This window comes from Panthera leo, chromosome B4, assembly GCF_018350215.1.
Source record: "Panthera leo isolate Ple1 chromosome B4, P.leo_Ple1_pat1.1, whole genome shotgun sequence".
Classification (NCBI taxonomy): Eukaryota; Metazoa; Chordata; class Mammalia; order Carnivora; family Felidae; genus Panthera; species Panthera leo.
This window is the reverse complement of record NC_056685.1, coordinates 140738767-140761900: the sequence shown is the minus strand read 5'-3', so window position 1 is coordinate 140761900 and position 23134 is coordinate 140738767. Positions and strand designations below refer to the sequence as shown.

At 49.6% G+C, this 23134-nt stretch overlaps 1 protein-coding gene across 9 annotated transcripts in view; it reads left to right on the top strand.

Annotated features, from left to right (window-relative positions):
• TTLL8 (tubulin tyrosine ligase like 8) overlaps positions 1-23134 on the top strand; it is a 66984-nt gene that overhangs the window by 25033 nt on the left and 18817 nt on the right. For 8 of the 9 annotated variants that reach the window (XM_042948165.1, XM_042948167.1, XM_042948164.1 and 5 more), the window contains 4 exons: positions 8291-8439; positions 10689-10932; positions 12932-13367; positions 13978-14458. In XM_042948165.1, coding sequence (XP_042804099.1) covers positions 8291-8439; positions 10689-10932; positions 12932-13367; positions 13978-14458 — 1310 coding nt within the window. Of the gene's footprint in view, positions 1-8290; positions 8440-10688; positions 10933-12931; positions 13368-13977; positions 14459-16228; positions 16800-23134 lie in introns of those variants that run through there. The other variant, XM_042948172.1, reaches the window with a different exon arrangement.

Genomic DNA, 23134 nt, shown 5'->3' with positions numbered 1-23134 from the left:
TTCTTTTTCATCACTGAGTAGTATTCCACCGTGTATATGTATACATACAGCATCTTCTTTATCCACTCATCTGTCAATGAACACTTGGGCTGTTTCCATAATTTGGCTATTGTAGAAAATGCTGCAGTAAACATAGGGATGCACGTATCCTTTCGCATTAGTGTTTTTGTATTCCTTGGGTAAATACTCAGTAGTGCAATTACCATTTTTAACTTTCGGAGGAACCTCCACACTGTTTTCCAGAGTGGCTTCGCCAGGTTACGTTCCCGCCGGCAGTGCAAGGTGGTTCCCCTTTCTCCACATCCTCACCAACACCTGTTACTTCTTGTAGCTATTCTGACAGGTGTGAGGTGGTATCCCATCATGGTTTTGGTTTGTATTTCCGCCCTGATGAGTGATGTGGAGCATCTTTTCATGTGTCTGTTGGCCATCTGGGTGTCTTCTATGGGGAAATGTCTGTTCATGTCTTCTGCCCATTTTTAAATTGGATTATTTGTTTTTTTGGGTGTTGAGTTGTATAATTTCTTTATATATTTTGGATATGGATCCTTTATTGGATATGTCACTTGCAAATACCTTCTCCCATTCCAAAGGTTGCCTTTTAGTTTTTTTGGTGGTTTCCTTCACTGTGCAGGAGCTTTTTATTTGATGTGGTCCCAGTAGTTTATTTTTGCTTCCATTTTCCTGGCCTCAAGAGTGGTCGTCACATCTTTAAATGGATTTCTAAGAGTACTCTAAGCATTCCTCATTGAGTCCTTTGTTGGATATGTGCATTAAGAATACCCTTTCAGGGATTGTTGGGGGGTGGGAAGGAGGGGAGGGTGGGTGATGGGTATTGAGGAGGGCACCTTTTGGGATGAGCACTGGGTGTTGTATGGGAAACCAATTTGACAATAAATTTCATATTTAAAAAAATAAAAAAAAAACAAAATAAAATAAAGAATACTCTCCCAGGGTGCCTGGGTGTCTCAGTCAGTTGAGCATCTGACTTCGGCTCAGGTCATGATCTCACAGTTCATGGGTTCAAGCCCTGCGTCGGGCTCTGTGCTGACAGCTCAGTCTGGAGCCTGCTTTGGAGTCTGTGTCTCCTTCTGTCTCTGCCCCACCCCGACTCATGTCATGTTTTGTCTCTCTCTCTCTCTCTCAAAACTAAACATTAAGATAAATAAATAGGGGCGCCTGGGTGGCGCAGTCGGTTAAGCGTCCGACTTCAGCCAGGTCACGATCTCGCGGTCTGTGAGTTCGAGCCCCGCGTCAGGCTCTGGGCTGATGGCTCGGAGCCTGGAGCCTGTTTCCGATTCTGTGTCTCCCTCTCTCTCTGCCCCTCCCCCGTTCATGCTCTGTCTCTCTCTGTCCCAAAAATAAATAAAAAACGTTGAAAAAAAATTAAAAAAAAAAAAAGATAAATAAATAAAATAAAGATTGATTAACTATACTATATAAAAAAAGAATACCCCCTCTTAGTGTGTGCCTTGTCTTTTTACCTCTCAATGATTTTTTTTTTTTTTTTTTTTTTTTATGAAGCCCAGTGTTTTGAGTTTTTCTATTATGGTAGGGCTTTTAAGAGTCCTGTTTAAGAAACCTTTACTTATCCAATGTCATGAAAATGTTCTCCTCTGAGTTCTTCTAGATGCTTTAGTGTTTTTTCTTTCACTTTTAGCCTTTTACGATTAATTAATCTTAAATTAAGTTTTGTGTATGGTAAGGGATAAAGATCAATGTTCTGTTTTCTATATACAGACATCCACCACTGATAAACAATAAACATGAGAGGCCATTAGCATAATTAAATGGACATGGGTTTCCGGGGCAGTAGGCCTGAATTCAAACCCTAGTTCTATTGAAGTGTGGCCTCGGGCCCATCACTTAGAAGAAGGAGAAACATGAGTTTTGTTGAAACTTGCTTTTGGCCCAGCATGTGTTGTGTTTTAGCAAACCTCTCATGCAGACTTGAGGACTAGTAGTGTGTTCTGAAAAGTCAATTGAGTCAAGTTTCTAAAATCTGTATCTTCGCTGATAATGTTGCCTGCTTGTTCTCTGAGTTACTGAGAGAACAGAATTAAAATCTCCACATACGTTTGATGTTCTTGCATTTCTGCTTTTAGCTGTGTGATTATTCACTACATCCAACTCAGGACTGTTTTGTCTTCCTGTGGTCGGACCTTTTCCTCGTTACAGAAGGAACAGTTGAAGATAATGGCTGAGAACTTTTCCAAATTGATAAAAGACCCCAACACACAGATTGAAAAACTCTGAAAACTCTAGGCAGAGGACATACAAAGAAAACCACATTGAGGCACCGTAAAGTCAGACTTCTAAAAAAAGAAAAAAGAAACAAAAGACATCTTAAAAGGCAGCTTGAGGGGATAAAATCAGTGTTTCAGAGCAGCGGTGGTAAGACTGAGGGCGACAGCTAATTTTCAACAGAAACCATGAACGCTCAAAGACGATGGAATATCATCTCCAGAGTGCTGGGGGGAGGGGCGGGGGTGGGGGAGTGGGGAGCTGCCGCTACAACTCTACACCAGCGGAAGGACCTTTGAAAATGAAGACAAACTAAAACCGGAGGGTTCTTCAGCAGCAGAACATGACTGTAACAAATATTAAAGGAATTTTGTCACCCTGAAAGAAATCATCTCAGAGAGAATCACATAATCGCAGAAAGGAATGGAAAGCCCCATGATTGTTGTTTTTTAAACGCTTATTTGTTTTGGAGAGACAGAGAGAGACAGAGCATGAGCAGAGGAGGGGCAGAGAGAGAGGGAGACACAGAATCCAAAGCAGCTCCAGGCTCCAAGCCATCAGCACAGAGCCCGACGCGGGGCTTGAACCCACGAACCGTCAGATCATGACCTGAGCCAAAGTCAGACACTCCCCGGGCTGAACCACGCAGGCACCCCCACTGACTAATTTTTTTTATGTTTAGTTACTTATTTTGAGAGACCGAGAGAGGGGGAGGGGCAGAGAGAGAGGGAGACACAGAATCTGAAGCAGGCTCCAGACTCCGAGCTGTCAGCACAGAGCCCAATGCGGGGCTCGAACTCACAAACCACGAGATCATGACCTGAGCCGAAGTCGGACGCTCAACAGACTGAGCCACCCGGGTACCCCTCTTATTGGCCATTTGTAGGTCTTCTTTGGAGAAGTGTCTGTTCAAGCCCTTTGCCCATTTGTGAATCAGTTTGTTTAGTTGTTGAGTTCTCTGTTATGGACATACAGAGATGCATCTAATAGCCCCTATCAGATACATGACTTGCAAACACTTTCATTTCATGGGTTGCCTTTTTATTCTGTTGATCATATCTTTAATGCACACATTTAAAACTTTTCATGAGGTCCAATTTGTCTGTTTTTTCTCTCGTCGTCGCCTGTGCTTTGCTGTCATAGAAACTGCTGTCAAATGATGTCAGAGAAATCACTGTGAAATTCAATGTTTTGAAGATTTTGCCCTGCGTTTTTTTCTAAGACTTTCATAGTTTTTTTTAATCTTACATTTAGGTCTTTGATCCATTTTGAATTAATTTTTTCATATGGTTTTAGGTAAGGGCCCAAATTCATTCTTTTGCACCTGGATATCCAGTTTTCCCAGCACCATCGTTGAAGAGTCTGTCCCTTCCCCGTTGAATAGTCTTGGCTCCCCTGTCACTGGGCTCTCTGTTCTATTTCATTGGTCTTATGTCTGTCTTTATGCTAGTAACACACTATCTTGATTCCTGTAGCTTTGTAGTAAGTTTTGATATCAAAAAGTGTGTGTCACCCACATTTGCTCTTCTGTTTCAAGATTATTTTTGGCTATTTGGGTCCCTTGAGATTCTGTTTGAATTTTAGGATGGGTTTTTTTTTTTATTTCTGTGAAAAATACCACTGGTATTTTGATATTGTATGGAATTTGTAGATCATTTTGGAAACTGTTAACACCTTAAACAAAATTAAATCTTTTAATCCATAAACATGGATGTGTTTCCATTTATTTCTGTCTTCTTTCAAGTCTTCCAGCAATTTTTTGTTTTCGTTGTGCCTTTCACTTCCTTGGTTGGTTCCTACACACTGTGTGTTATTCTTCTTGATGTGGTTATAAGTGGAATTGTTTACGTAGTTTCCTTTTTTTCCTTTCCAGATTGTTCCTTGCTAGTGTATAGATACACAGCTGATTGCGTTGTTGCTGTTGACGTTGTATCTTACTACTTTGCATTTCATTTATTAGCTGTAACAGGGTTTTTTTGTGGTGGACTTTTTAGGATTTTCTGCATATACAATCATATCATCTACAAACAGGTCATTTTACTTCTCCTTGTCCTGTTTGAATGCCATTTATTTCTTTTCCTTGCCTGACTGCTCTTGCTAACACTTCCATCAGTGTGTTGAATGTTGAAAGTAGGCATTCTTGTCCTATTCTCAGTCTTAAAGGAAAGATTCCAGTCTGTCACCACTGAGGATAATGATTGCTGACGTTTTCATACACAGCCTTTACTACATTGAGGTAGTTTCCTTCTATTCCTAGTTTGTTGAGTGTTTTTATTAGGAAAGGTTGTTAAATTTTGTCAAATATTTTTTCTGCATCAACATGATCATGTAGGTTTTTTCCCTTCACCTGTTTTTTAATTATTTTATTTTATTTCATTTTACTTTACTTTATTTTATTTTATTTTATTTTATTTTATTTTATTTTATTTTATTTTATTTTTAGAGAGAGAGTGTACAAGCAGGGTGGGGTAGAGGAGGAGAGAGAGCAAGAGAATCTTAAGCAGGCTCTACACTCAGCACAGAGCCCAGTGTGGGGCTCAGTCCCACAACCCTGGGATCATGACCTGAGCCGAATTCAAGAGTCAGGCGCTCAACCAAGTAAGCCACTCAGGTGCCCCTCCCCTTCTCCTGTTAAGTTGATATATTAACTCAATCAGTTTTCACATGTCGAACCATCCTTACGTTCCAGGAATAAATCCCACTTGGTCGTGGTGTATAATCTTTTAATATGCTGCCAAGTTTGGTTTGCTAGCATTTTGTTAAAGTGTTTTTGCATCAGTGCTCATAAGGGGTATTGGTGTGTACTTTTCTTATAGTGTCTTTGTCTGGCTTTGGTATCAAGGCAGTGCTGGTGGCCTCCCTCATGGAATGATTTAGAAAGTGTTCCCTCCTCTTCAGTTTTTAGGGAAAATTTGAGAAGGGATGGTATGGGGCTTCTCTAAATGTTTGATAGAATTCACCAGCAAAGCCATCAGGTCCTGGGCTTTTCTTTGTTGGGAGATTTTTGATTACTGATTCAGTCCCCTTAGTAGTTATAAATCTATTCATGTTTTCTGTTTCTTCATGATTGAATCTTGGTAGGTTTTGTATTTCTTGGGGATTTTCCCATTTCATCTAGATTATTCCATTCGTTGGTGTACAACTCTTCATAGTACTCCCTTATAATCTTTTTTATTCCTGTAAAATCAGTAGTAATGTCCCCAATATCATTTTTTTATTTTAGCAATTTGTGTATTCTTTCTTTTCTAAGTCCATCGAGCTAAAAGTTTGTCCATTTTGTTGATCTTTTCAAAGAGTCAACTTTTAGTCTAATTTTCTCTTTTTTCGTTAATTCTGCTCTAATCTTTATTGATTACTTCATTATGCTAGCTTTGGGTCTAGTTTCTTTGTCTAGTTTCTCTCTTCTAAAAAAATGTTTATTAATTTTGAGAGAGAGGGAGAGAGAGGACACTAGCTGTGGAGGGGCAGAGAGAGAGAGAGGGAGAGAGAGAGAGTCCCAAGCAGGCTCCACACTATCAGTGTAGAGCCCGATGCAGGGCTTCATCCCGTGAATCTTGACATCATGACCTGAGCTGAAATCAAAGAGTCAGATGCTTAACCAACTAAGCCACCCACGTGCCCCTCTAAGTATTTTCTAATTTCCTTGTGATTTCTACCCATTGGTTAAGAATGTGTTAAGGAGCTCCTGGGTGCTCAGTTGGTTAAGTGTCTGACTTTGGCTCAAGTCATGATCTCATGATTTGTGAGATCAAGCCCCATGTCGGGCTGTCTGCTGTCAGAGCTCCTCTGTGCACCTCTCTCTCTGCCCCTTCCCTGCTCATGCATGCCTGTGCACTCTCTCTGACTCTCACAAAAATAAACATTAAAAAAAAGGAATCTGTTAATTTCCACAAATTTGTTTCTCCTCTTGTTTAGGTTTTTTAACATGGATGTCAACAATGTTTTGTGGTTTTCAAATTGTGCATTTCTTTTGTTAAATGCATGCCTATGTATTTTATTCTTTTTGATACTCTTATGAATGGAACTGTTTTCTTAATTTTGTTCTAGAATTTTTTTATTGGCAGAATATAAAAATACAATCGATTTTTTTATATTGGTCTTGTAACTATGACTTTGCTGAACCCATTTATTATTTCTAGTAGTTTGTACTGTGTGTGTGTGTGTGTGTGTGTGTATGTGTGTGTGTGTGTGTGTGTGTGTATTCCTTAGGATTTCCTACATATGGGAAGGATATGTCATCTGTGAATAAAAGCAGTTTTATTTCTTTATATTCAACTTAAGTTCCAGGAACTCAAAATTGGTTTAACGAAGTTCTGATTTCTGCTACAATATGAATGAATCTTGAGGACATTATAAGTGAAATAAGCCAGTCAAAAAATACAAATATGGTGTGATTTCACTTGTTTGAAGTACTTAGAGAAGCCAGAATCATAGAGACAGAAGGTAGATGGTGGTTACTGTGGTCTCGGGGAGGGAGAACGGGAGTGAGTATTTAATGGGGACACAGTTTCAGTTTGGGAAGACAGAAGACTCCTGGAGACGCATGGGGGTGATGATTGCACAACAACAAACATATTCTTAATACTATTGAACTGTACCCTTAAAATGGTTAAGATGGTAAATTTTATATGTATTTTTCCATAATGAAAAATTTTTGAAAAAAGTCAATTGGTAGATTTTATTACATTTACAGAAGAAGAAAACCATATAATAATTCCAATAGATGCAAAACATTGATGAAATTCAATACCTGTGAAATACCTTGTTTTTTTAACAAACTGGAAAAAGAAAGAAACTTCCTTAATTTGACAAGTTTATCTACAAAAATCCTGAAGTTAATATCTTTCATAATGAAATTGTTAGCACACTTAAATGAAAGTGTCCCTGGAAATCAGAATGAGATGTCCACTATCACAACTCCTCAGTATTGGCTGGTCTGTTTAGTTTAAATAATGTTTCTGTTTAGTACAGAAAAAAGAAATAAGAGGCTTAAGGTCAGAAAGAAGCAAATACTGATGACCTGATTATGTGCATAGAAAAATTTAAAACTCATGCAGAAAGTTCATAATTATGTGAGTTTTGCCAAGTCAATATACAGAATTCCATTGTGTTTGTATGCATACAACCATGAAATGGGATTTTAAAATACAACCTACAATAACAGCAAATATCCAGAAAAAATATAATAAAATATATTGAAGACCCTAAACACATTATAAAATTAAACAGAGAAATTAATGTCCTAACGTGTGTGTGTGTGTGTGTGTGTATAAAACCATGTTTGCGAATTAGAAAACTCAGTGGTATAGAGATTGTTTTCTTCCCAAACTATAGATTTTCCAATCTGTGGATTCAGTGTAATCCTAGTCAAAATCTATGCAGGGATTTTCCTTGAGGGCTGAGGTAGAAGGAATTGACAAACTGATTCCGAAATTTATTTGGAAATATAAATGATTTAAGAAAAGCCAGAAAACCTTGATCAAGAAAAACAAAGTTCGAGGACTTCTACCCATATTTCAAGACTTACTATAAATCTACAGTAATCGCGACAGGGTGGCATTGGGCTGCCTGCACTAACAGACCGTGTAACTGAACAGAGTCTGGAAGCAGATCCTCGTGCACATGGTCACTTAAGATCAAGGTGCCACCTGCAGATCCACAAGGAAGAGTCAGTCCTTCCACCAAATGGCACTGGAGCAATGAGCATCCTTACAAACAAAAAAAGTGTATCTTGAGTCCTGTCTCATAAATCCGCAAAGATTAATTTGAGATGTATCATGTGATATGTGAAAGTTAAAAAAAAACATTGGAGTATATTTTCATGACCACAAGGAAGCAAAGGTTTCTTAAATAGTTCACCAAGAGCACTAATCGTAATAGAGAAAGTTGATAAATTGCATTTTGTTGACACGAAAAATGCTGTTTATCAAGAAACACTGCAAAGAGAATGGACAGACATGTCACAAAGTGGAGGAATATGCTGACCACATGCATACGTGACAGAGGTCTCACGAACCTCACGGACTCTCTGGATCTTGCCTTGTAGCGGTGGTGCTTTCATCTCCAATTCGAGAAATCACTTTTCGCAGTGCCAGGCCCTGCTGAACAAAATCACGTCTGTGAACCCTCAGACGGAGATCGACGGGCTTCGGAACGTCTGGATCATCAAGCCCGCAGCCAAGTCCCGCGGCCGAGGTGAGTGGAGGCTGAGGGCCGCCACCCAGCCAGAACACGGTGCGCCAGGTGCAGGTGTGCGGGTGCAGGTGTGCGGGTGAAGGTGCTCAGGGGTGCAGGTGCATGGTGCAGGTGTGCAGGTGCTCAGATGCAGGTTCACGGGTGCGGGTGCTCAGGGCGCAGGTGCAGGTGCACAGGGCAAGTGTTCAGGTGCAGGTGCACAAGTGCACAGGTGCATGGTGCAGGTGTGCAGGTGCACAGGTGCTCAGGTACAAGCACGCAGGTGCGGGTGCTCAGGTGCACGGTGCAGGTGCACAGGGCAAGTGCTCAGGGGCAGGTGTGCAGGTGCACAGGTGCTCAGGTGCAGGTGCACAGGTGCGCAGGTGTGCCGCTGCAGGCTCGAAGCAGGGCAGACGGCTCCATGACACTGGTCTTCACGCCTGGGTTCCGAGTTTTGCGCATTAACTAGGATGTTCCGAAGTTAAACTGAGCTGGAGTTTCTTTTTTTATATCACCTCTCCCAATGTGCCAGCTGCTAGGACAGCTTGAGGACTTCCATGTCAAACAACAGTGGAACTCCTGTCACTTGGTTATTTTTTAAAACTCACCTGTGAGCACCCGTCTCTGTTGGAGACACGTCCTTAACGCCTGTAACTTTTGTCTGTGGTTTTTGTCCGATGGGCTCAGGTTTTGCACCTCATTTTGTGTTGTAGCTATGACTGTGTTCTCTTTATTCCTAATGGTGAATACTGTGTGTTCTTTTTTAAAAACAGATTTTCAAGGTTTTTAAATATTAATTGTGCTTGCAGAGAACCAACCTTAGGTTGCAGTTTTCCAATTTCCTGTGAGGGATTTTTTACCCCCTTGGCTCTGACTTTAATGGTACGCCTATTTATTTCCAGTCTTTCTTGTACAATAAAAGCCTTAAGTCTATGAAATTTCCTCCAAAGATGGTGCTCGCTGCAACCCCCATCTTGTTAGTGTTGTAGGGTGTTCTCACTCTCCTGAGTGTCTAAGTAGACTTCCCTTTTTTGTTTGGATATTTCATTTTCCCCTTGAGTTTTGTTTCAAATTCATAAGTGGTTAATTTTTATGAGACTTAAAAAGTTTCATTAATTTGTGATGCTACTGCATTTGGTCCTGCACCTCTGGGCCTGCGCCCACTCTCCCGGAGGGCCTCCTCCCCTCCAGGCTGGGCCCTCCCCTCCGGGATGGCCCCTCCCCTCCAGGCTGGCCCAAGGGCTCCTCCCCTCCGCGCTGGCCCCTCCCCTCCGGGCTGGCCCCTCCCCTCCAGGCTGGCCTAGGGACTCCTCTCCTCCAGGCTGGCCCAAAGGCTCCTCCCCTCCGTGCTGGTCCCTCCCTTCCGGGCTGGCCCCTCTCCTCCAGGCTGGCCCACGGGCTCCTCCCCTCCGGGTTGGCCCCTCCCCTCCAGGCTGGCCTCCCCTCCGGGCTGGCCCCTCCCCTCCAGGCTGGCCCCTCCCCTCCAGGCTGGCCCACGGGCTCCTCCCCTCCGGGTTGGCCCCTCCCCTCCAGGCTGGCCTCCCCTCCGGGCTGGCCCCTCCCCTCCAGGCTGGCCCCTCCCCTCCAGGCTGGCCCAGGGGCTCCTCCCCTCCAGGCTGGCCCCTCCCCTCTGGGCTGGCCCCTCCCCTCCAGGCTGGCCCAAGGGCTCCTCCCCTCCAGGCTGGCCCCTCCCCTCCAGGCTGGCCCAGGGGCTCCTCCCCTCCAGGCTGGCCCCTCCCCTCCGGGCTGGCCCAGGGGCTCCTCCTCGGGCTCTATCCTGAGCCTGATCCTCTTGCCACTAGCACCTCTCTGCTCCCTCCAGTCCATCAGGCCCGACCTTCCTCCCACTGTAGAGCGTGGAGCCTGCTTGGGATTCTCTCTGTCTCTCTGTCTCTCTGTCTCTGTCTCTGTCGCTTTCTCCATTTCCCCCACTCACTTGCTTTCTCTCTCTTTCAAATAAAAAGACAACAAATGGTGACAGATTATCTTTGTCACTGTGATAAAAAAAATAAAAATAAAAGTGCCTCTGTCCCCATCCCTGCCCCTCCCCACTCTTGTGTCCTCCGTTGAGTCTTGTGTCCTCTGTTGGGCTGGCCCCCTGCTGGGAGAGCGCGGGGGATGCTCTGGTTGTGGCCTCCGCGTGAGGACAGAGCCTGCCTGGCGGCCCAGCTGTGCTGTCTCCTGGTCCCGGATCAAAGCCGTCTTGGGTCTCGGGGCTGAACCGCGACCACGTGTGCCGTGCCCCCGGGCTGAGCGCGGACCTCTTGCAGACATAGTGTGCATGAACCGAGTGGAAGACATCTTGCAGCTGGTGACCACAGACCACCCGTCCGCCAAGGATAACAAGTGGGTGGTGCAGAAGTACATCGAGACGCCGCTGCTCATCTACGACACCAAGTTTGACATCAGGCAGTGGTTCCTGGTCACCGACTGGAACCCCCTGACCATCTGGTTCTACAAGGAAAGCTACCTGCGGTTTTCAACACAGCGCTTCTCCCTGGACAACCTGGACAGGTCAGTCGGAGCGTCAGCCCAAGGGGGCGCGTGGGGCGCAAGGGGTGCGCGGTGCGCTCCCGCCAACACCCGCGGGAGATGGGCGGGGCGCCAGGCCACGTTTGCCGGCACCCGTCACCACCTGAGGCACCACTGAGGAAACCGAGGCTCGGGTAGGTGAAGTGATCTCCATCCCCAAGGGGCAGGCCCAGGCCGACTGTCCTTCAGAGCCAGTGCTCTGCACCCCCGTGATGTGGGTGTCTTCTCCAGAAAATCCTAAAAGCACCATTGCCGTGTGCCCAGAGGTGCCAGCCGGCCTGGGCATGGCGTCTCCACAGCGGGTCCAGAGCCACCCTCGTGGCGGTGGCTGCACCCTCTGCTAGGAGGGCTGGGTGGCCGGCCGTGTTCCCACGCACACCCCCAGCTGGCCATCTGGGTGTGCATACCCTGCCGCCTCGCTTGCCTTCTCTCTCTGGATCCGCCCGACACGCAGGCCGGGGCACTTTTGGAGGTTCCCAGGGCACGTGTGCTTGTGCCAGCCCCTCAAGCCCCTTCAGTAGTCCCTGCCGTGCCTCCTCTTTGTGAGTCCCAGAAGCCCTGGGGTGGGGGGTGGGGGGTCCTGCAGATGGGTAGGGGGGCTTACTGGAGCTGCGGGGGAGGTAGGGGTGCAGCCCCTGACGGGGCAGCCTGTGGGATGTGACAATGCCTGAGGGGTCCTCTGAGGCCCCCGGCCGTGCCAGGCGAGTGGGAGCACCTGAGCCAGAAAAGGCCAGAACAGTGTGAGCAGCACCTCAGATGTCAAGGCCCCCGGGGGCAGGGTGCTGGGGAGGGTGTCACATAGAGGTGCTGGGCAGAGGCTCCGACATCCAGGAATGGGGTGCCAGGGGTCGGTGACCCCACACTCGCCGGGATCTCCAAGCGGGCAGGATGTGTGTGTGTCAGGGATGGTCAGGGCCTCTTGGCAAAGCCTCAGGAACACGCTATCCTCAAGGCGGAGAATTTCCATGGACTCTGTCCAAACCAAGGGTTCCCTGTCCTGCTTTGTGACCCCGTCGGGCGTGTGGGGCTGGGTGCCTAGGCGTCCTGACCGGGGGCTTTACAGGGGAGCCGTCGAGAATTGGGAGGACTGACCGCTGTTCAGCTACTAAACGGGGCCCCCAGGCTAGGGGCTGTGGGGAGTGGAGGTTCTGGCTGGCCGCTCACGGAGCGAGTTTGTCTCTGCCGGGCCAGGGGCTCCTGCACAGGCGAGTTGAGCTCACTGTGCACAAGAGCCTCCTGGGCAGCGAGAGGCCCACGGAGGCCCTTCCAGCCCTCCCGCCCGAGGCCACCTGGCCCCACCGAGCCCTGAGGGAGTGCCTGGCAGAACTCTTGCCCTCTCTGAGCCCCATTTCTCCATCTGGGACCATAGCCCTCGCCCCAGGCAGAAGGAGATTCCCCGAAGTCGTTCTGACTGGGCATCGCCCAGCCTGGGACATGGCGGCAAAAATCAGCGTTGGCACTGTGGGTCGGCCCACCACCCAAACTCCACTGTTTTCGGGTTGCTAGACCCTTCCGTGTGCCTATATCTTGTTTCTTCTGTCTGTCCCATGGAAGTACGACCTATCCGGGGTCACAGGACAGGCTTCACCATCCAGATCCAGACGGTTCATCTAGGCCAGGGTATCTGTTTCAAAACCTGTTTGCAACGAGGCGAGAAACTTTTACAGAGACGCTTTCTCACTTTGTCTCACCCGACCAGCTTTTCAAGGGCCCCGTGTCCATTGCCAGGTGCAGATGGGGAAACTGAGGCTCTGGGAGCTCTCTGAGCCCCTCCTGCAGCCGCCCTGAGCCAGGGGGCGGGGCCACGAGAGCTGAGTCCCGGAGGGGGGGTGGGCGGTGGCGTTGGGGCCCGTTGGGGGAGGTGTCTGCGCGGGCGTCAGGGTCGGTGGGGCATAAGGGTTTTGGGGGCCTGGGTGGCAGGGTCCGGGTCGCAGGTCCAGAGTCCCCGGGGCCACGGCCTGACCGCGGCCCCGGCTCGCAGCGCCATCCACCTGTGCAACAACTCCATCCAGAAGCACCTGAAGAACGACGAGGAACGCAGCCCGCTGCTGCCCTACCACAACATGTGGACCAGCACCAGGTTCCAGGAGTACCTGCAGAAGAGGGGCCGCGGGGCCGTGTGGGCCAGCGTCATCTACCCGGCCATGAAGCGGGCCGTCGCCAACACCATGAGGGGGGTGCAGGACCACGTGGAGCCACGCAAGAACAGCTTCGAGCTGTACGGGGCCGACTTCATCCTGGGCCGCGACTTCCAGCCCTGGCTGATCGAGATCAACTCCAGCCCCACCATGCACGCGTCCACGCCCGTCACGGCACAGCTGTGCGCCCAGGTGCAGGAGGACACCATCAAGGTGGTGGTGGGTCGCAAGGTTGACCGCAACTGCGACGTCGGCAACTTTGAGTTGCTGTGGAGACAGGTGAGTGGGGGCGGGACGGGGGGGGGGGGGGGGGGGGTGCCGCCGCACCTGCTGCTGCCTGTCCCTCCGTGGCTGCAGCCACTTCAGGCAAACTGGGCAGTGACTCCGGACGCCCCCCACCCCCAGGGGAGACTCCCCCGGCTCCAGCCACCTTTGCTCCGCTCCTCCGCAGCCATCCCCCCGCTCTGCGGCCACCACAGGGAGGCCCCCTGCCTGGACTCGTGGGAGGTCCACGGTGTCCAGACTCCGAATACTAGGCTGTTCCTTTCCAGGCCTGCGGTGTCCCCCCTCCTCCCCCCTGATGAAAACCGAGTCCTCCTTCAGGGGTCTTTCCGACACCCACTCCCTGCCGGGAGTCTTCCTGCCGGCCAGGCCACCGGGCTGGGTGTTCACTTCGCCGGGCCCTCTGGCTGCCTGGGGAGGACCCCGTGTCCCAGCCTCCTCGGAGCAGGGGGCGGGCGGGGGGAGGGGGGCTGGTGGGCAGCCCAGCCACAGAGAAGCGCGGCCCGCGCTTCTCCAGCCAGCGGGCCGGCCAGCAGGTGCGGGAGAGGGGAGCACGGGCCTCTGGGCAGGGCCAGCCGCACCCCCAACGCGGCCCTCCTCCTCCCAGCCTGCTGTGGAGCCTCCGCCCTTCCACGGGTCCGACCTGTGTGTGGAAGGCGTTGGTGTGCGCAGAGCCGGGAAGCAGATGCCGCCCATTTCCGGCGCTAACTGTCCATCCGCGCTCCTGGACCCTCAGCCGCTGAAGGTGCGGTCCCCCTCGGCCGTGCCAGGCCCGGCTCCGGGCCGCCCCCCGACGGCTGTGCGCGGGGACTTGAGGCCGGACGACGCACAGGCGCTCGCTTGCACCCTGCCCGCGCCCCTCAAGAGGCCGGCCGAGAGACGCTGCGAGGCGCAGTCCGCCAGGAAGTCAGCGGTCCCCACTCGTGACTTTCAACTCGCGGACGGTCAGGCCCCGAAAATCCGCCTTCCCAAAGCCGAGTCCGACAGACGCTCGGGGGCCGACACGGTCAGCGCGCGGGCTCGGCCGGCCGTGCTCCCGAGCGTGAAGACACCGGAGGGCGCCCTGTTTCAGCCGCTCACGCCACCAGGTAGCGCTGCGGGGGCGCTGACACCGCGGGCTGCTGGGGTGGCCTGCTCCGTGGCCTCCAGGGCGAGGCGGGGGCGGGGAGTGTGTGCCGTGGGGGCACCGGCCCGGGCCTGGGACTGGCCGGGCTGTTGGGGTCGCGGGGTCCCCGCAGCAGCAGTTCCCGGGGCCCCGCACAGGAGCGAGTGGGTGGCCTCTGTGTCGCTCTGTGTGCGGTGTGGTGCGCATCGGGTCGGGCCGGGCGCCAGCGGGCCACTGGGCTCCCGCATTCAGTTTTCCGAGGTTCCCGACGGAGCTGACCCTGCGTGGCCTGCCAGCCTGTCCTGGGCCCGGGCTCAGGGCACAAGACAGGTGTGGGGCAGCCCCGAGTCTCTGGGGGTGGCCCTGCCGGGTCTGTACCTCAGTGCCCTTCCCCAGAGTGGCCGGAAGGTATGCGTGAGGAAAAGGCGGGAGCCCGGCGGCTGCCACACCCCTGCCTGGTTCAGCTCCTCCTGAAACACACCTGCTGTTCCCTCCACCCGCCTGGGTCTCTGTCTGTCTCTCTCCCCACACCTCCCTCCCTTTCTCCCCCCCTTTCACCCCACCCCTCCCTCCCTGGCACCAGAGCGTCCTTGCCGTCCGTCCGTCCGTCTGCCGGCTGGCTCTCTCCCCTGGAGTGCAGGTCCCCGATGGCGGCGATCTTCTGCTGTCTTCACCGCTCACCCCAGCAGCTGGGGCTGTGCGGGGGCCCACGGGCAGTGCCCAGTAAGTGTCTGTGGGGCGAAGGCACGGGTTGTCCTCAGCGCTGGCCGGCCTCAGGCGGGAGGACACCCCCAGTCCTGCCCACTCTCCTCACCTCATGTCCAGTCTGCCACTGAGGCCGCTCGGCCCTCCCGCTCAGCATCTCGCCTCTTTCCGGGTTGTTTGCTGTTACCAAAAACACAGCGTGCACCTTTCCACAGGCATCTTTCTAGAAGCGTAGCGTTGAGGGGTGCACACAGCCTCAACTTAGCTGCGGTAACACAGCACTGCCGACGGCTGGCTTAATGGCAGAAAGGTGTTCTGTGAACGTCCTGGAGCCTGAAGGAGTCAAGGTGTTCGCAGGGCCGTGCTCTCAAGGCTGTAGGGAAGAATCCCTCCTTGTCTCGTCCAGCTCCTGCTGGCTGCTCGTAATGTTGGGGCTCCTTGGCTTGTCCTTGGGCCACTCCAGGCTGCGCCCCGTCCTGACGTGGTGTTCTTTCTCTGTGTCTCTGTGTCCAGAGTTCGCTCTTGTAAGGACACTGCTGTTGGATTGGGGCCCACCCCCTCCCTCCAGGGTGACATCTTAACCTGATGACATCTGCAAAGGCTGTTTCTAAACAATGGCAGATTCACAGGTTCCAAGTGGACGTGACCTCATGGGGAGGGGGTCTTGAACCCGGTACACTGGGCCTTATGAGCGCAGCCAAAGGGGCTGCACTCTGACTGCATTCACACCGGGGCCGTGCCTCCTGCTGCTGCCGACACTTGGTGTCAGCACGCGTCTTCGTGTTCGCCTCTGGAGACAGCGCGATGGCGCTCATTTGCATTTTGCTGCTTACCAGTCAGATGGCCCATTTTCAGACGTGTGTTTCCCCTCCTGAGAAGTACCCACCTGAGCCTTCCGTCCAATTGTCCGTAGACTCTTCTTCCGGAAGGGTCTCTTTCTTCTCGACTTGGAGGAGTGACGTCTATTCTGGATTCTCCTTTTCCGTTGACTGTTGCAAATACTGTCCCCACTTTGTGATTTGTCTTTTTGCTTCCTTATGACATGCAGAACCACCTTGATTTTGATAAACCCAAGCTGGTCAGCCTTTTCCTCTACGGTTGGTGATTTTTGTGGCTGGTACCCTTACCCTGAGCTCGTGAAGACAGGCTCCAGTGGCGGCTTCTTCTGTAAGTGCCGCTTGCTCGTGCGTTTCGGTCTTTGATGCTCCTGGAGTTGATTTGGCGTGTGGCGTGAGATGGGTTTGATCGCAGTTTTACGGGGCTCCCCACCGTGGAAAGGCCCTCCCCACCTGCCTGCAGCTTGCTGCTGTCACGGACGGTGTCCCTGGACTTTCTGGTGAGCTCCGTCGGTCTGTCCGTCTGCCCTGGGCCGGTGCCGCAATGTCCTCGTCACTGCAGCCCACTAGGGCGTCGCTGGGCTGGTCAGGCAAGTCCCACGATCTTGTTTTTCTTCCTCAGAAACGACTCCGCTCTTCTGGACTCTTGACCCCTTTACTTCAATACCAGTTACAGAGCCAGCTTGTCAAGACGCACCAAAAAGAGTTTTACAAACATGTTTCAAGGATTTTTACATTTTACTTATTTTTGAGAGACAGATGTGAGTGGGAGAGGGGCAGAGAGAGAGGGAGACACAGAATCGGAAGCAGGCTCCAGATCCGAGCTGTCAGCACAGAGCCTGACGTGGGGCTCGAACTCACAGACCGCGAGATCGTGACCTGAGCCGAAGTCGGACGCTCAACCGACTGAGCCACCCAGGAGCCCCTGTTTGCACTTTTTTAAAGTTAGATTTAGTCTTATATGTGTTTTTATTTTTTATTCTAGGGTAAGTACTATTAAAATTTGTGTTTTTTCTACAGATTGTGGCTGGTTGATAGAAATGGGATTGATTTTTATGAACTGATTTCTTTTTAATCCAGCCATCTGGCTAACATTTCTATCAATTCTGTTAATATAGCTGAAGATTATGTTTATTTCTCGGAATAATTTTATTTCTTCTGAATAATCTGAAGATTATTATTATTTCTCACATACACAGTTATGTCATCTGAAGAGTTTTCTTTTTCCTTGCCATCATTATACCTTTTGTGTCTTTTTCTTACTTTATTGCACTGTGTACAACTTCCTTCATTCACTGCATCTCAGGTGCATATGCTCTGGTTGGTCATAATCCTTGGCTCATGGCATAGTTTCGTTGTTTGTCCTTACATGGCCCGTTCTTATTCAGATTGTCTTAAAAACATGTTTAGAACCAAACAGTATCTGCACCCACCCGTCTCTGGCACCCCTGTCTCCCTGCACCACCCCTGAGGGGACAATTCTCCTTTTGTTGCATCTATAGCTATTCTTCAAAGACTTTTCCTTTAAGCTGTTTTTACTTCTTTAAGAAGGGCATCGCGCTTACACGTTCACCAAATTATCAAGTTTTGCTAAAATTCATCTGTGCTCCTGCATCTTTACTGTAGCTCATTTCTTTGTGCGACTGTCTCACGATTATTCTTCCGTGGTCCTGTGTTGTGTATTTAGATCGTTTCCAGGCTTCGCTGTTGTGATCGATGACTCTTGGAACATTCTTGCATGTGTCTCTTGTGCACAGGTGAGCGTTTCTTGTGAGTAGATGCTTCAGAGCGGGATTGCTAGCTCATTGTCACCAGCCAAATAGACCTAAGAAAGCAGCCTTGTTGCGATCTTGATTTACATTTCACTGGTTGTGTTAAATATCTCAGTGTGCGTTTGTTAATTATGTAGATTCCTCTTCTGGGAAATATCTGTTCATCTCTTTTGCCTGTTTTTCTGTAGGGTTGTTACGCTCGTTGTATCTATTGTGAACAGTTTCTCCCAGTTTGTAACTGCATTTTCAGTGTTTTAAAGGTATCTTTTGATGAAAACTGTGAATTTTAATGTGGCCAAAGCTATCAATATGTATTTTTAAAAGTCAGTGCTACTTTTGTCTCAAGAAACTCAGGGGTGCCTGGGTGGCTCAGTCGGTTAAGCGTCCGACTTCGGCTCAGGTCATGATCTCGCGGTCTGTGAGTTCGAGCCCCACGTCGGGCTCTGTGCTGACGGCTCAGAGCCTGGAGCCTGTTTCAGATTCTGTGTCTCCCTCTTTCTCTGACCCTCCCCTGTTCATGCTCTCTCTCTCTGTCTCAAAAATAAATAAACGTTAAGAAAGAAAGAAAGAAAGAAAGAAAGAAAGAAAGAAAGAAACTTTTCCTTAGGGAACCTGGATGGCTGGTTGGGATTCTCTCTCTCCCTCTCTCTCTGCTCCTCCCCTACTCTCATTCTCTCTCTCTCTCTCTCAAAAGAAATAAATAAACTTTTTTAAAGAAAAAAGATAATTTTCCTTACCGTGAGGTTTAAAAGATTATTTATCTACGTTTATTATTAAGAGTTTCAAATTTTATCTTTGACATATAAGTCCTAACCTATCTGGAGTTGATGTTTGACTATGGTGTGGTAACAATCAAATTTTATCTTTGGGGCGCCTGGGTGGCTCAGTCGGTTGAGCGTCTGATTTCGGCTCAGGTCATGATCTCACAGCTCATGAGTTTGAGCCCTGCATCGGGCCTGGAGCCTGCTTCAGATTCTGTGTCTCCCTCTCTTTCTACCCCTCCCACACTCTCTCTCTCTCAAATATAAATAAACATTTAAAAAATTTTTAATTAAAAAAATTTATTTGAAAAATTTTATCTTTCTCCATAGGAATAACAACTTTGTTTCATTTATTTGTTGAAAAATGCCTTTCTTTCCCACTGTGAACTGACATCTCACTCTGTACATGCATGTGTCTGTCTCTGGAGTGTCTGTTCTGTTCCACAGATGAATCTGCACCCCCACCCCCACCCCAAGGCTGTACTGTCTTCACATCTGAGGGACAATTTGCCTCTCTGCCCATCTTCCTAAGGGTTCTGGTCCTTCTTGGATTCATTCCCTTCTATATAAATATCATAATTGTTTTTATCAAGTTCCACAACAAATCCTATTGAGATTTTGATTGGATTTGCATTGAATCCCTAGATCAATTGGGGGGAAATTGACAAATTAATGAAATCTTATCTTCCTGCCAATGAGCGTGATATATGTCTCCATTTACTTACGTCTTCTTTAAGTTTCACAACTTACCCGATGGAGATTGTGTACATCTTTCATTAGGGTTATTCTTAGTACCCTGATAGTGTTGTAGCTGCGTGTGGTGTAATTTTCTCATTGCTTGCTGCTGGTATGTAGGATGTAACTGCCTTTCATATTTTAATTTTCTATACTGCCACATTTCTAAACTCTCTCACGGTTTCTAAAAATGCGTATGTATATTCTGAGTTTTCTACATAAGTAATTTTATATCACGTGCAAATAGCTTCCTTCCTTCCATTCCACCCTTGTCTGTAATTCCTTTGTCTTGTCATATTGTCCTGGCTAGAACTTCCTATACAGTATTGGGTATTATTTTTGAATTCCTGATTTTAAAGTGAATGTTTCTAACATTTCCTCATTGATAGTGACGTTTTTCCTAGGTCTTTGTAAGTCATGGATATAAATGTAAATGATTCGACACTCTAGCATGTTAAAGAAGTTTCTAATTCTTACCAATTATTACTCTAATTCTTTATAATTATTCTAATTTCTTTCAAATTTGTATTGTATGTAATGAATTTTCTCAAAACCATTTTTTGCACCTATGAGTTATCGTCAGCTTTTTCTCCTTCGTACCATTAAAGTAGTGACGACATCGATTGGTTTTTTAACTTTGTTTGACGTTGGATTTGACATACGGCTGGATTTTTTTTTTCTCCCGTGTAGTTAAAATTCATTCTCAACCAGAATTTATTCACACTACTATTTCTCGGCATTTACGTCATTTCTGATCCAGACGATTACAGATAGCGCTGCTGTGACTGCTCTCCAGCTCGGAGGACACACATCTACCCCGTTCCGTAGCAATGGGACGCGGAGTCTCGGATTCAGCTTTGGCAGGCGCTGCTAAGGGATTTCCCAGAGTGAGTGTGCCAGTTTACATCCACAGCAACGTGAGGGCATTCCCGTGGCTCCGTGCTCCTACCAACACTAGCTGTTGTCTTTCGATTTGGGCCATTCTGTAGACAGGCAGTGGCTTCACATCGTAGCTTCGGTTTGCCTTCCCTGATGACTAATGAAGTTCGGCACCTTTCGCTATTTATGTTCCATTTGAACATACTCTGGTGAAGTGCCATTTTTGCATTTGGACAATGGTTTTGGTTATTCTATTCCTATTGGCTTGCAGGACTTCTCTGGATAGTCCAGATGCAAGTTCCTTGGTGGGTTCATCTCTTAAAAAGATCTTCAAGGCACCTGCGTGGCTCAGTCTGTAGCCCATGTGACTCTCCATCTCAGGGTTTTGAGTCCCACGTTGGGTGTAGAAATCACTTAAAGAAAATAACGTCTTTTGTTATTGTTGTTCCATTTATTTTATTTTTATTTTTTGAGAGAAAGAGCACGAGCAGGGAAGAGGGGCAGAGGGAGAGAGAATCTTTTTTTTTTTTTTAATGTTTATTTACTTTTGAGAGACAGAGACAGAGCGCAAGCAGGGGAGGGGCAGAGAGAGAGGGAGACACAGAATCCGAAGCGACTCCAGGCTCCGAGCTGTCAGCACAGAGCCCGACGTGGGGCTCGAACCCACAGACCGTGAGATCATGACCTGAGCCGAAGTCGGACGCTTAACCGACGGAGCCCCCCAGGCGCCCCTGGTTTTTGTTTTTTTTTTTTTAATTTTTTTTTTTAACGTTTATTTATTTTTGAGACAGAGAGAGACAAAGCATGAATGGGGGAGGGTCACAGAGAGAGGGAGACACAGAATCTGAAACAGGCTCCAGGCTCTGAGCCGTCAGCACAGAGCCCGACGCGGGGCTCGAACCCACGGACCGTGAGATCGTGACCTGAGCCGAAGTCGGACGCTTCACCGACCGAGCCACCCAGGCGCCCCAACCCCTGGTTTTTTAATGAGGTTTCTGCGGGAATCACGCTACATAGCAAAGGCACCTTTCTCCCCTACCCCACTGGCATTTATCCAGCAAGCATTTATTTTTCACGTGTCTTCGGGTCAGCTGCAGCAATGCTGGGTTCAGCTGGGGAACGCTGATCTGGGCTCCAGCCTGCAGGTTGGTTCAGATTTGCTCCACGTGTCTCCTCCTCCTGGGATCCGTGGCTCCCCAGGGCGTCTTCTTCACGCGGCAGGTGGTATCAGCGTGAGAGAGCAAGCCAAACCATGCAGGCACCTGGAAGCTTCTATCACAGCTGCGCACATGGCACCGGCCAGACTCAAGTCAGTACGCGAGGAAGGACACGACAAGGAGGAGGAGGAGGAGAGGAGCGAATATGTTCTGAACAATAACCAAACGTACAGCAATCCAATGTCTTGGTCACCAGTGTTCACTTACCTTCTACAGAAAAGATACGCTCACCGCCTCCTGCTCCAAAAGTGTCCCAATCACGGTGTCAGGCTCCAAGTCCCAGACGTGACGATCCTACATCTTCTGGATTCTACATCCTCTCTCCTTCCTCCGGATAGCCATGGGCCACAAAGACAGATCTGGTCTGGGATTCACTTGGCCTGTGGCTGTTTCATGGATGCTGGCAGAAGACGTGAGATTCCTAGATCAGAGACAAAGGACATTATTATTCGTTGCACAGCACGGGTAGCAGCACGTCTATGACAGTCCCATGAAGATGATGTGATATGGCCCAGGTGTGTGCTACACACAGTGTGTTTGTTGCGCCACTTTAGTTTTTTTAATGTTTGTTTATTTTGAGACAGAATGCACGTGTGCAAGTGAGTCGGGGAGGGGCAAAGAGAGGGAGAGAGAGAATCCCAAGCAGGCTCTGTGCTGTCAGCGCAGAGCCCCACGTGGGGTTAGATCCCACCGAGCGTGAGATCATGACCTGAGCCCGCTGAGCCACCCCGGCGCCCCTGCTGCTTTACTAGCAAGCAGTAAGCAAGCCTGCTCTCGGTCTGGAGGGAGAGAGCATCTCATCCCTCAGGACTGCTCACTGCAAACATGACCCTGAGAAATGGCCCGGGTAAAGGGCAGTCAGGGCCTTGCATTCTTGGCACACCCCACAAAGCGTGTAGGGTGCTCAAAAGACCGTGGAGGACCGTCCCTCCCAACAATCCCCCCATCGGTCCTCGGCCTCTGGCGAGTTTTGACACGAGTGTCCACTCTACTGGCCGCTCAGATTCGTCTGGCCGACAGACACGGACACCAAATCCGTTCAGCTTGTCTGGTACGTGTGTGTTCAAGGCTGCCGTCGTCAGGCTCCAGGTGGCGGGAAGAGGTCAGCCTGCGGCACTGACCTCAGCCGTGTCCTCCACACCCAGGACTCGCATGCGGTGGGTCCCAGGGGGCACTGGCGGGTCTTATTTCGGACAATCAGGGCACAGTCCGTGGCAGACCTGTTACTCACGAAGACCCACACGACAGAGTTGAGACTGACCTCTGATCTTTGATGTCATTGCCAACATGGGGTGCAATAGACGGGCTGAAAAGCAGCCCCCCCACGCCCCCGGAGAAGCTTCTGTCCGCTCGGCTCCCACCCTTCGCGCACGGCCTGGAGAGCACAGGTCTCTCCAGTTGGGCTTTGCTGTTAAACTTGCTTCGGCTGTGCCACATGGGCCGTGTGGCTGAGACGCTGCACCTTGGTGGCCGTGCCTGCCATAACCCAGCTGGTTTCACAGCCCACGGATGGAGGTGGGAGACCCAGTGGCGGGTCAGACCCAGTCACAGCCGCTGCTAGACGGTGCCTCTGGGCCGCATGCCGGGTCTGCAGGACGGACAGCACCAGACGGCCCCATCCTGCACCTCCAGGCTCTAAGAGCTCCCCGCAGGTGCATGCTCCTGTCCCCCATCCATGGCCACAAAATCAGTTCTCCTTTTCTTCCACCATCCCTTACTCCCTTCTGGAACATTCATCTGAAGGGCCAGGGCTA